Consider the following 12,342-nt stretch of genomic DNA (forward strand, 5'->3'; position numbering starts at 1 on the left):
TCAGTATCCGTAGACTTGAGGGGGCTCCGTCATCCGATACCCGGCTTCCGAAGTAGTGGAGTAGGCCACGTCGTGCTCGCCGTATTTCGGAGCATACTTGACTTTAGGGAAGTAGGCAGGTTGTTGCTCGTACGACTCGTAGGAAGCCACCGGGCGTCCAGAGTTCGCCTCGTGTCCATAGTAGGGCACCTTGTACCCGCGTCTCCCGGGCGACTCGGGGCGAGTCCGGACGGGAATAGCTTTGCTACCCTCAACCGTGTAGCGGAACTTGGTCTTGGGAGCTTCGGGCGAGTGATGTCTCGATGGGCGACGCGAGTAGCGAGCATCGTCTTCGGAGTAATCATCGTAGTCCTCGTCGCTATGGTAGCGGGGGTGGTGCTTCGATCGACCCCGGTCGCGGTAGTCCTCCTCTGCAGCTGCCGCCGTGTACCATGTTTGAGCGCGGGAGAGACCCGGGTGGGGCCCAGGAGCCGCACCGGGAGCCGGGCGCGAGTACGAATCTGTCTGTGCCCGGTGCATCCTAGGAGGGGATTCTGGTACTTCAGGAGGCGAGTGACGACTAGGCATGGTGCTGAACTTCTTCAAGCCGGGAATGACTCGCGGCTCCTCCTCAGTCCTGCTCGACTTCCTGTGCGATGAGGAGAGCTTAGAGCGGGGGGTGTCGTGCGACGAGCGCCGAGAAGCCGAGGTCCGTTTTATCGGTTCGTCATCTTCAGGAATAGGAGGCGGCGGCGGCGCCATAGCACCAACAGCCGGAGGGGGTGTTGGCACTGGCGGCGTCCAGCCCGATGTCGGGTGGTACGTTTTTGCCCGAGAAAGTCCAGGAGCCACCTTACTCCGCGAGGTCTGCAAATAATGTGCCGCAAACTCCAGATTAGCGTCTTGTTTCGAACGGCGGTCCTCGGTGATGGCTTCCCGGATGGGAGCGGCCTCGACAACCTTGGCTCGGATATTGGCTTTGGTCTTGGATGACGACTTCTCCGACTTGTGTACCGCTTCCACGACGACAGGCTCGTCTTCACTGTACGGCGTTCGGTGGTGGCGCTTCTCTTCGGCATGCATCCGTTCCTTCTGCGAGGCCTCCTCCTTCTTCTTGCGGCGATCCTTCTCCTTTTCCTTTTCCCTGCGATCCCGCTCCTTCTCTTCGGCTTTCCGTCTGCTCGAGTCCTTCTCGGCCTTTTCACGTTGCCGATCCCAGGCCTTGTCCGACTCTTTTCTCGACCTCTTGTCCTCTTCAGCGCGTCGCGAAGAAGGCGCCTCCCTCTCGTAGGAAGACGGCCCAGCAGGTTTCCGCGAACTCCGGTGTTCCCGGCCGTCGTCGACGCTGCTGCCGTAGGGGTTCTCCTCATGCCGACGAGGGGTTCGTGCCGAAGTGTAGGCGGGGGCGGCCTTGGGTGAGGGGGCATACGCTGACGCTGAGCGTTCAAAGCGTGGCTCGGCCATCCTCACGTTGACGTTGTAGTGATGGGACTCGGTGGTGTTTTCGCGGCGGGGAGTCGAGCGACTGGAGTATGCCGGCTGCTCGGCGCGCATGCGGGCGTTTTGCTTCTCCATCTCGTTGGCGTGGACCATGTCGTCGTATTTTTGCCGCTCCTTGCTGTCTGAAAGCATCTCGTACGCTCGTTGCACCTTCTGAAACTCTTCCTGCTTGATGGCCTTCTGTTCCGGGTCTGCGACCTTGTCGGGGTGACACCTGAGCACCAGCTTCCGGTGCGCCGACCGGATCTCGGGAATCTGAGCATCTTTGGAAACACCTAAGCGTGCGTAGGGATCATCAGGCAGGGTAAACATGATGGCGGGCGGTGATTGCGACTGCGGTAGCTCCGCCGTTTGGGGGCTTTTTGCTGACGAGGCTGAATTGCTTGCTTCTTGGCTCTGCAGCTGACTGGATCGTTGTGTGGATGTTGCTTGGAGTCCTTGGTAAGAAAACCGAAAGGCAGCAGCTTTCTTTGGTGGGTTGTAGGTTGTTGTTGAGTCTGTCTATCGCATGGAATGCGAAGAATGCAATGCTAGCAATCCAAGTCTTGAAGCGTTTGACCAGCAGTGAAACAAGAAGAGGTGTTGGTAGCCGAGGAAATGATGTAAAAGCCGGGGAACGGGACGGTAGTATGCAGTTCACGAGGCGGGCTCAAAAGGGGATAGACTAGATGCAATTAAGAACTGGGCTCCAGAGAAAACAAGATGGGATCGGGATTGGACTGTCCCAGTAGTGTGTGTGTGTGCGGTCGGTGGTGGTAATGGTGGGAGGATTGGGTTTGGGGGGGAATCGATTGAGGAAAATTGGGTGGTTGAGAGAAGGAAGCAGGTTGATCTGGCGATGAGGTCACGGCAGCCTAGAGGGAGGAAAGAGAGCGAGACCAGAGTTGATGGAGGGTGAGCCCGGTTCTTGAAGAGTGCACTTGAGCTTCTGGCTCGCAGAGTGTAGGTCAGGATACAAAACGGGATGTAGCGAAGTAGCGATGCAAGCTGCGTATGGGGTCGAGAGGGCGCTGCTGAATGGTCGACGTGGTGCTGCGTGGGTGTCCACCGGCCGTGCCACTTCCTCTTCTAGTCCTTGGAGGGGGGTCGGGTACTTTGGCGCGGTACTTACTCAGTGACGAAAGAGCCCTGTCTGGCCAAGGCCGGCAGTAGGAGGCCAAGTACCCAAGTACTAGTACCGCACAGGCTTGTGCTTGTGCTGGAGTACCTGATGCGCTAACGCTAACTCACAGTGGCAGGACTCAGTTGCGCAGACAGTTGAGTCGAGGGCTGGGCAGCCTGGACACTGGACACTGGACACTGGACACTGGACACTGGAGAATCAATCGAGTGAGGGATGCGCTACCGCTACGCTTCTGCGATCGTCCCTTTTGGCAGCGGGCTAAGATGGCGCCAGGCGACTTGGAAAGCGGGCGAGGCGGATGAGGCTTTTGGGACGGTGCTGAAGCTGAGCAGGGATCAACGCTGGCTTTTCGCCCTCTTCGTCCTGGCCGGTGCTTTTCTTCAGCTTAAAGCGGTACAAGGTCGTAAAACCCACACACAACTGGCTGCACAGCACAGTTGGGACGCTTGCACACTGGCACAATTGGTCCTCCTGCTTCTGTAATGTTCTGTCTCGCGCTCACTAATAAGAGGAGCACACTCGGAGGTAAGAGGCGAGAATAGACAAGCCTCTAAGCTAGGAGTAATCCCAATACACTGCCCTTGCACAGTGTATCCCGGAGCTGAGAATTTAGCTGCCTTTTCCCGTCCGATGCACGTTGTCGGATCGCTGGGGTTGGCGGTGGGAATCCTCGATGCAGAGGCCGTCGGGTGAAGGAGGATCTGAACTTTTGGCGATCCGGTCCCGCTAGGCCGTACCGAAGAGTTGCAAATCAGATGGTGTTGCGTGTTTGATCCAAGCCGGTTGGCGAGGGAGCAGTCGACCTAGGAAGAAGCCGGCAAAGCTATCGAATCTCTGTCGGTCCTAGTTATGGCTGATGACGAAGCAGATGATGGTGATGATGGTGATGATGACCTTCTTATTCTTCTTGGTTTTATTTCTTCAGGTCAGGGTAGAGCTGTTGTTCCCCTTCTGATCCTTAGGGAAGGGGTAGGAGTATTCGGCGTTGGCGATGGCCAGGGAGTCCGGGGTATGTACCAGGCCCTGGGACCAATGGGTGCGTGCTACAACCAACCAAAAAGACGCAAGAACCTTGTGATCTTAGATAATCATACCCCTGGTCTCGGGTGTGTGAGTGTGGTGTGGTTGTGTAATCAGTCGGTGTGGTGCGCGCAACAAACGGCCAGCCGGGTCACGAACGACGAACGTCCAATCCTATTCCAGATGAGCCTGTGTACGTGCAGGAAAGATGTGCAACAGATTAACGAACAAAGCCAAACGACACGGCCAGAGGAAAAGGTGAGCAGAGCTTTCTGAGTAAGATGGCGGTCGCTGTCGGGGTCGGTCTGTCGACGGATGGAGATGTTCCTAATGCAATGCAGGCAGAGAGGGTAGTAGATCCCAGCCTGCCGGATGAAAATGGGCCTCCCTTGAGAATCCCCAATGTATGTGAATGTACCTTTATGGATTTGTTTAGAAGGCGACTTTTCTCGAGATGGCGAAACTTGAATCCAAGTATGAGTCGGGCTATAAAACCTCGCCAGATTGATTCGCGTTCCTGACAGGGCTGGGTTTTGGTGGCAAGAATGGCAGTGCAAGCTTGGTATTGATTGCTTGTGTGTTTCAACAACAACAACAATCATTCGACAACCCAAGGCGAGAAGAGGCGGATGACTGTTGACTGATGGGGATGGGGATATGCAAAAGGGATTCTTCTTCTGCTTCTTCTTCGTCTTCTAGGCCTACTCATAACATGGAAAGCAGGGACATGCGGCTATAAGCGATATCCCCCCTATTTCACCCAGCCTTGCTTTTTGATTACAGTCCGATCACCTCAATCCACCACGATACCCGACCGAATTGCGAATTGTTGTTTTCTCCTCCCCTCGCAAATGCGGTCTGTAGTTGACCTGGTGAAGAACGAGGCGACCAGGACCGAGTCCTGCTCGATTCGGCAATGTCTGGTGGGGGTGGGCTCCGCCAGGTCAAGAGAAGCTACTGCCGTTGAAACCTGGAAGTCGGTGGTGCTTTGCGCCGGTGGTGCTGTAGGTGTGTGTGCGATTCCGTCGGTAAGGGAAATGGTACATCAGTGCAAATGGGCGGTGAACACACGGCGAGTGAATAAGTCGCTCGACTATATCCTCCATTTCACCTCCACCTTTGTTTTATCGTGGTCTCGCCAGCTTCATTGTTCTCGTCCGGTATCATGTATGTTTGTCACGGTTCACGCACGAGTGGGAGTCATCCATGGATTGGCATGACTCTTCGATTACAAACCCCCCCCCAAAGCCCAACCCAACCGTGGATCATCCATCCGAGCCACGAGGCGAGGTCGACGACCTGGACGACCCCTATGATGTAGTTTTTCCCCAGTTTCCTTTGCCCACCGCATCTCAGATGATCGGCGGACGCGTCCAACGGCCTGGCGGCCTCCTGGTCATTGGTGAGGACGGGCCAACAGCTGGCACCGTGGCCATTTCCAAAGGGCTGGGTGCGGCGGGTCGGGGGAGCCTTCTACCGGCCTTCGCAAATACTGTACGCAAATCGCCATCGCCAGGATAGCAGCTTGCGCAGGCTTGCGAGTGCAGCTGCGTCAGTTCGCGGTTCGGCTACGTAGTGTGGCCAGTGTGGCCAGTGTGGTAAGCATTTGGCGAGCGCGCGAGGACGACTCGCTTAGCTTATCGATTACATATTCAGAGGGGCCCCCTCCAAAAAAGAGTCCCCTAAACGCTGGGTGATTTGACAGCCAAGCAGGCCCTGGGGACGCTGGGCGATCCACCCCGTCCAATCGCGAGGGGCGACTCGCAGGCGGTATGCGTCTGACTGGTTCGGACGAGGCCAAAGCATCGTGACAATTCCACGGGCTTCGAAACATGGGACGTTGGATGCAGCCCGGCAGCTTTCCGACGTCGTGCCGATTGGGCTATTGTTCACCTATCGTCAAACTCCCTCACAGTGTGAAGTCGCCTCCAGACAACCACCATCAGCACATTACATAAAAGCCCCAGCCCAACCATGACTGGATTGGCAGCCTCATTCCTGTTGTCTTGCTATAAATCACCTGCCGACCCTCAGAAAGCATATCGCTACGCTGGCAGCTGCTGGGCCGCTGGTGATGGTGGTTCTCCTTTTGATGAATGCACACACAACCTGTTCGCCGTCGCCGACAGGTCCAATATTGAGGATCATTTCATCATCTCTCTGGCAAAAGACGCTGTCCACGTGTTGGTTGTTTGCGCATCAGGCCACGCACGACGCGAAGCGCAGAAATAATTGAATGCGGGCTGTTGGGCCACGACTCGATAAGAGCGCCGGGTGCTAAGCCATTTCGGCTCTCTTCTGCAGCCCGCGAAAGCAGGTGATTGCTTGCTTCGTTCCTGTCCGGAGCGACGATTGATGAAGCTACCATAGCTGCTGCATCGTCTAGTGAAGCTAGCTAGCTCTAGCAGCAACGCAACAGGGAGCAGGAGAAAAAAAAAAGTCAACCACCTTTTTCAGTGGACGATAATGGGGTGCTGCTCTATCGCTCACTTTCCTGAATTTTTTCTTTTCTCATTGGGTCTATGATGACGACGATGCCGAAGCTACTGCTTGACTTGACAGACACAAGGACAGTTCATGTGCATGCTTCTTCATAGGGTGCCGCCGAGTCTAGCCAAGTCCACTCAGTCAGAGGGACGTTAACCTTCACCAGTCAAAAGTCCTAGCTGCATGGAACGACTGGAAGCAGTTCGGTTGGACCCTGGCTGCCGACTGTGGTAAGACTGTGCGCGGTCACACACGACCTCGAGGGACACTGAGAGGTCAGACTCTCCTGGGCCGGGTAGCCAATCGCGACGCCGAAGAAGCAGGTACATTGCACCTGCGTAGGGCGTAGGCGGTGCAAGCAGCGCGAAGAGGGTGTGCTACACAATCACACAGGCACCCGCCATCACGATCCTCAGGGCGCCTTTTTCTTACTATACCCACGGGATGATGGGCATCGAGGGGCCTCATGGTATGTGCGATCGCACGCTAGAGTAAGTAAGAGGCGACATTCCAAATGGGTGGTGTGGGATGGTGGGATGTGATATCGTCTTGTCTGCAATGCCTCTCTCTGCCTGCGAGGGGTGGGCGCCAAGCGGAGTCACATCGTCCCTTTTCCACCCAGTAGAATTTAATCCGGCAATCAATACATGTGAGGAATACGGCTACGAGTGTAGGTACCACCACGAATAAGCCACACCCAAGATAGAAACAATCGCGGCCTATACCTAACTGGACAATTCGCGTGTGGAGGGCAGAGGGTGGATTTCTCACCGCAGCCCGTCGCCAGTCGTTTCGCGACATACTGCCAGCTTGACGGGCCTCTGCCATCTATCCAAGACTTGGGACCTCAGAGGCTTTGGTTGCTCGGCCGTTGAACATGGCTTGGTATGAACCGACACCGACTGGCTGAACGGGCGACGGGCCATTCTGACTCGCTATGGGTGGGAATGATCCACCTCTTGCCTGATTCGGCGGTCAACGGTCACGACGACCGAGGATGATCCACGAAATAGGATAGAATGGTCGTAGCGCATGCTTCTCCCGCTCTTCTCTCGGAGCAAAAAAACAGGTTGTGACCTTTCTATAACTCTAGCAAATGTATAACATCGTGATTCCAGAGCCGTTCTCGAGCCGAGCCCCGACTGACAGTGGTGTGTGCCTTGTGTGCCTTGTGGACTTGTGGATGCCCTCCGGCCTTACCAGGCTGGCCAGGTGCCTTGGTGCCCTTACATTGGACAGTCCGATCCAAGTTTTTCCATCTCACATATGGATATGGACTCGACGAATAAGCGCAGGTCGAATGGGGGGTTACCGTTATTAATCACCGACTTAGAGCAGGCTTGCAGATACTTTGTTGGAAACCAGGCAGATGTCACCGAGGTATGTACGATACTGATACAGTCAGTAACTGTAACCTAGCTTTTGCAACAAATGGAGAGACTCCAGAGAGAGAGGTCAAACAGCAGCGCCAGCCAGCCTTAGTGGCCTCCATCGGACACCACAATTTCGGAAACACATGACCGCGATACCAAGGCAACGAGAGTCACCTCTCACCCAGCTCATGACTTGAAACCTGCGTTCGGTTTCTTGTTCTGCAGCAGCGAGGAGAAGACTACGACGTTAGATACAGACCATGGCGGTAGGTACATGACGCTTATAGGGAGGCATAGGGGGGCATAGGGGGGGGCTACGAGGATCCGATTAAAGGTCGCACTCGTCGTATCAGTCGCCTGCCCTCCCAGATTTGCCCCGCCATAATCGGACTTTACCCCTCAGTCCCTGATTCCTTTTGGATTGGAGCTGCATGCCGCCAAGTCGACTCGTCGCAGAAGATGGATTCGTACGGTACGGTTCGACTTGCGATGGGCTCCTCCCGAATACAGTACGAATTGTTTTTGCGACATCATGCGATCTATCCTCGATCTCAAGCTCGGGTTTTACAAATATAGAAGATCCTCCGAATATGTATGATGATACTCACGATGTCCCGTCGGAACTAGCAGTTAACCTAGCATGCGCGACAAAAAAGAAAAAAAAAAAAAATCATGCTGCCCCTCGGAAACCCGAGAGCAACTGACGACGTTATGCGCAGCGCATCGCATTAGGACCGCCGTTAGACGCATGGGCGGTGAGCGAAAGGGAACCTGGGCAGGCAAGTAGGGAGAGAGCATGTGTTTGTTTGCTGCACGCATACCGGGTCTTCCCTTCGGTTGCCATGTTTACTACTGCAATTGCACAACGGCTTACATGCTTTTTTTTTTTGCTCAACTTCCACACGTCCCAGGTCCCTGAAGGCGAAGAAGCAAAAAATAACGTACGAACAATTCATTAACCCGACACGAGGACTCTGCATCGGACCCCCTCATCTCAAGCCCGTTTACTACTACTCACTTGGCTGGCTATACGGACAAAATAGAACACATAAAAAGTCGTCTAGTCGTCCAGGCATCCCGGCTTTCATCCCATGCATATCCCATCCTTTCCCCCTCTTCTCCCCCCATATTTGCACCATTCACGAGGCATGGAAGACAACGAGACTGCATTCGGAGGCCCGCAAGTCACTTTTTCCATGCTTTGCAGCGTTGCAGTGCTGCTGAATCGTCAAGAGAAGCCTGAACTTTTTCCTTACTTACTTTGCAGCAGTCCATTTTACCCCGCCATTTGTCAGATGTCATTGGCCGACCTGGGCCCATTCGAAGCGCCCGTAGTTGTTCTGCTAACCAGATCACGGCACTCTCCCTTCCTGCATGTCTCACTTTTGCATCCCGCCCAGACTGCGATGTACCTCGAGATTTCTCAGCCTTCTCTCCGTCTGTAAGTACAGACATGCGATGCGGAAAGACCCTGCCGTTCACTTGGGAGGGTCAGGTCTCAGATGATGCTGTTGCTGTACTCCGCTCAGTGTATGCCAACGTCATTTTAGCTCTTGACCCGACCAAAAGGAAAGCATTGGAGAAACAATCTCGCTCGTCAACTAAATAAATGGCATGCAGTGCCGCAATGGGGGCCATGGCATTTATGCATGTCATATCAATTCAACTCTATTGCTCGAGTGTCTCCGTCCCAAGTCAACTACCGTCCCGAGGTAGGACTCGAACGGCGGGATGTGCCTGGGATGATGATTAATGCTAAGGCAATTTCTTAACTCTGTCGATGCTGATCAACGACTAACAATCAAGCTAGACGGGATTGACATCCAACACAGATACGCGGGCGACCCTGGCACTTCCAAAGACAGCAGCATCAGAATACCCAATGGAGTTCTTGCCAAGTTGCCATGCGAGAGAATTGGAGACATCGCAAACTTAGACGTTGAATATCATCCTGCCAGACATACTCGAAAGGCCAAGGATCGGCTGCGAATGTGAGTGTCACTAGATGCATTGGTGTCAAAAGAAACGACTACCCGTACTAAAGGAGAGCCCATCGCGTGTCTTTGTCTTTGAGAGTTGCCGCCACAAGAGTCAGAATGTCTCACGCGAGCAGCGAAACCTTATCGGGTTCTTTGGTTTAGTGGGCACCGATGTCTCTTCACGCAAGACATTCCGGGGCGAGCTCTGCTTGTTCGGCTGGGACAGCCGAACGAAAGTGAGTCAAGACGCGCCTGACGCGAGTGAGTACTGAAGTGAATTGGGAGCTTGGGAGTTGGGGAATTGGGGAGTTCGTGAGCTCAGGGTTCGGGCGTCGTTGTCGGCCGAACCACCCGCCCGTTCGTCGTTTGTACCCAACCGACAAGAAAACCGGATGGGGAGGGGAGGCAAAAAAAAAGCAAAATCATCGCATGATGGTGACCTAGATGTCAGTCAGCCCCGAGAAAGGTTTTCTCCTTGGCTCAATGCGCTGAGTAGGCTCGCATCGCAAAAACGTGAAGACATCGTGAACTACGTACGGAAGAGGGGGCGGGCTTTTGACAAAAAAAAACATCAGACGGTCCCACGCTGCTGCCCAACACATATTAAACGAACCCGCAAGGCTGAACTGAAGGTGTCGAACCACCCGGGAAGGACCCTTATGATATCGGGAGCACGTGCTACACCTCGGGATTTTCATTTGAGCAAGAACTGCTGGCCTTGAAATCGGGATTGATTTCCCCGCGGCCGGTATCGAATCCCTCAAAATAGGCCTTTTTGAGGCTGTGAGGCTGTCTGTCTGTTGTAGTCATCATGAAGTCCATAAATCTATCTAAACAAGTGCTTATTCCCTAGCCGTCGATCCGGCGTCCATGCCATGGCTTACGGTGCTGGTGCTAACGAGGAACCAGGGAGGTGCCATGACATCTGCATGGGGGATCATCCAGGTAAAAAGGGGTCCCGACTAGCCACGACAGCCGCATCACGCGCGAGGAAGAAAGACGATGAGAAGAAGAAGAAGGAGAGCAAAAACCAGAATTAATGAGACCACATCAGAGGCTACGATGGTGGTACCGTATGCGCGCAGGCCAAGATGACTGACTCCCGACGGACCTTTTCGGGAAACGGGGCGGCGAGACGCTGATCAATTAACCAAGTTATGCGCCTGTGCGGCGTGGTCGTGTCTGTGTTGTTTGCCTGTCGTGTGCCCATTTCCCAATGGCAAAGTCTCAAATCAGAGGTTACTTAGGTAGGTATCGTGATTGTAGTCCGTGTCCTGCTCTTTTTATTTCTGGCTTACGACCAGCTAGCGTTCTGCCTGTCGATGGGTTGGCTCCGTTCCCTTCCCCCTTTTTTTACAACACATACACCGTCTTTTTTGTCGCCAACAACGAAAACCGGTTCTTCTCCTGGCTTGGCTTGGCTTTTGGCTCTATGAGGCCCCATCATCCCTATCCCCATCCCCATCCTCCCACACCGGCAAATCCAAGTCGACCACGATGGCCTTGTTGAGCAGGCGCGGGCCTACGTGTGGATAGCCCGACGCCTGGATCGCCGCGTTCACAATACAGGTTTCCCTCCGTCCGAGCCGCCCCGCCAGCGCCGACTGGTCGCTCCGGGCTGAGTCCGGGTCCCCGCCCAGCCCGCGCGTGCCGATGCCCGGCTGCGCCGCATCGCCCGTCGTCGGAGGTTGTTGGCTCTCGGGTCGCGTCGCTTTCCCTCCGTCGTTGTCCTGGGCCCGCCCGGTGGCCTTGGCCGTCAAGTCCACCAGACTGATCTTGTCGCCCACGGGCGCCGGGTCGGTCCAGGCCTCGACGCCGGCCTCCTTGTACCGCACCCCCCTGTCCTCGAGATCCCAGCGCACGCGCTCGACGCCCCGGGCCTCGTGGATGTGTCCGCATAGCGCGAGGCGCGGCCTGACGCGCCACAGGGCCTTCCGCAGTTCTTCGCACCCTGCCGCCTCACGCCCGTTCGTCTCGTCGCGGTGTCCGAAGGCCGGTCCATGGGTGATCAGGACGTCGGTGTCGAGCGGTATATCGCCCCAGACCTTGCTCGCGGAAACCCCGTCGTCTTCCTGGTGCCGCCTGTACTGGAACGCCCAGCTCTCGAACTGCGGCGTCCAGGGCGACCCGAACACGCTGAACTCGGTCCTCGGCCCCCCGGGCGACGTCAGCCGGACCGTACGCGCCTCGTGCTCCAGGTAGATCCACTGCTGGTGCTGCCTCTGCTGCTTCTGCTCCTCCCGTAGCCGCGGCAACGGCGGCTGCAGCAGCAGATTCCTGCACGCGTCCACGTCCTGCAGCTGCCCGTGGTGGAAGTAGGCCCCGTGCTCCGCGTAAAAGGCCGCGTCGACGGTGGTGTCATGGTTCCCGACGACGACAATCTTGGCCTCGTGCGGCTGGCGTGCGATCCACTCGACCTGCTTCTGCAGCTCCTGGAGGGAGCCCGTGTTGGTCAGGTCCCCGCTGTGGATCAACACGTCGCCGGCCGGGACCTTGACGGTGCAGTTGTGCGTGTCCGATATGCAGACGATGCGGGTTCGCCGCGTTATTGGCTTGGCTGTTGATGATGATGATGATGCGGCTGCTGACGTTGCCGGAGGGGCTGTGGGTGGCTCAGCAGTAGTGGCCATGCTTGTTTGTTGTTGATGACGAAGATGGGTAGGAATATACGTAGGTAGGCCAAGCCGTAGGTATATGATAGGATCACGAGGTGTGCCGTTTCCAGGTAGGGTCGTAACTTTGTACGAAAGTGAAGTCTTGGTGAACCACGTCACAAGCACTAGGACCAAGCTTCAGGCTCCTGCCCTTTGAAAGCTGCTGGGTACCTTCCGTTCCGTGGTAGCCTGCCAAGATGAGCCACCATCTATCGCCACCAATTCAT

General features: G+C 55.5%; 3 protein-coding genes across 3 annotated transcripts; 1 reads left to right on the forward strand and 2 right to left on the reverse strand.

Annotated features, from left to right (window-relative positions):
- On the reverse strand, window positions 1–1,791 carry PG986_004254 (DnaJ-domain-containing protein; the record flags this gene model as incomplete). Its single annotated transcript, XM_066840476.1, has 1 exon — window positions 1–1,791. One exon carries the CDS (start codon window positions 1,789–1,791, stop codon window positions 1–3), a length of 1,791 nt encoding a protein of 596 aa, XP_066703103.1.
- A 3,037-nt stretch (window positions 1,792–4,828) lies between these two features.
- Window positions 4,829–5,854, forward strand: PG986_004255 (uncharacterized protein; the record flags this gene model as incomplete). Its single annotated transcript, XM_066840477.1, has 2 exons — window positions 4,829–5,116; window positions 5,555–5,854. 2 exons carry the CDS (start codon window positions 4,829–4,831, stop codon window positions 5,852–5,854), a joined length of 588 nt encoding a protein of 195 aa, XP_066703104.1.
- A 5,037-nt stretch (window positions 5,855–10,891) lies between these two features.
- On the reverse strand, window positions 10,892–12,091 carry PG986_004256 (uncharacterized protein; the record flags this gene model as incomplete). The annotated part of the gene is made up of 1 exon (XM_066840478.1): window positions 10,892–12,091. One exon carries the CDS (start codon window positions 12,089–12,091, stop codon window positions 10,892–10,894), a length of 1,200 nt encoding a protein of 399 aa, XP_066703105.1.
- Between the last annotated feature and the right edge of the window lie 251 nt (window positions 12,092–12,342).

The sequence above is a fragment of the Apiospora aurea genome, assembly GCF_038362705.1.
Source record: "Apiospora aurea strain CBS 24483 chromosome Unknown utg000003l_segment0_segment0, whole genome shotgun sequence".
NCBI classification, from domain to species: Eukaryota; Fungi; Ascomycota; class Sordariomycetes; order Amphisphaeriales; family Apiosporaceae; genus Apiospora; species Apiospora aurea.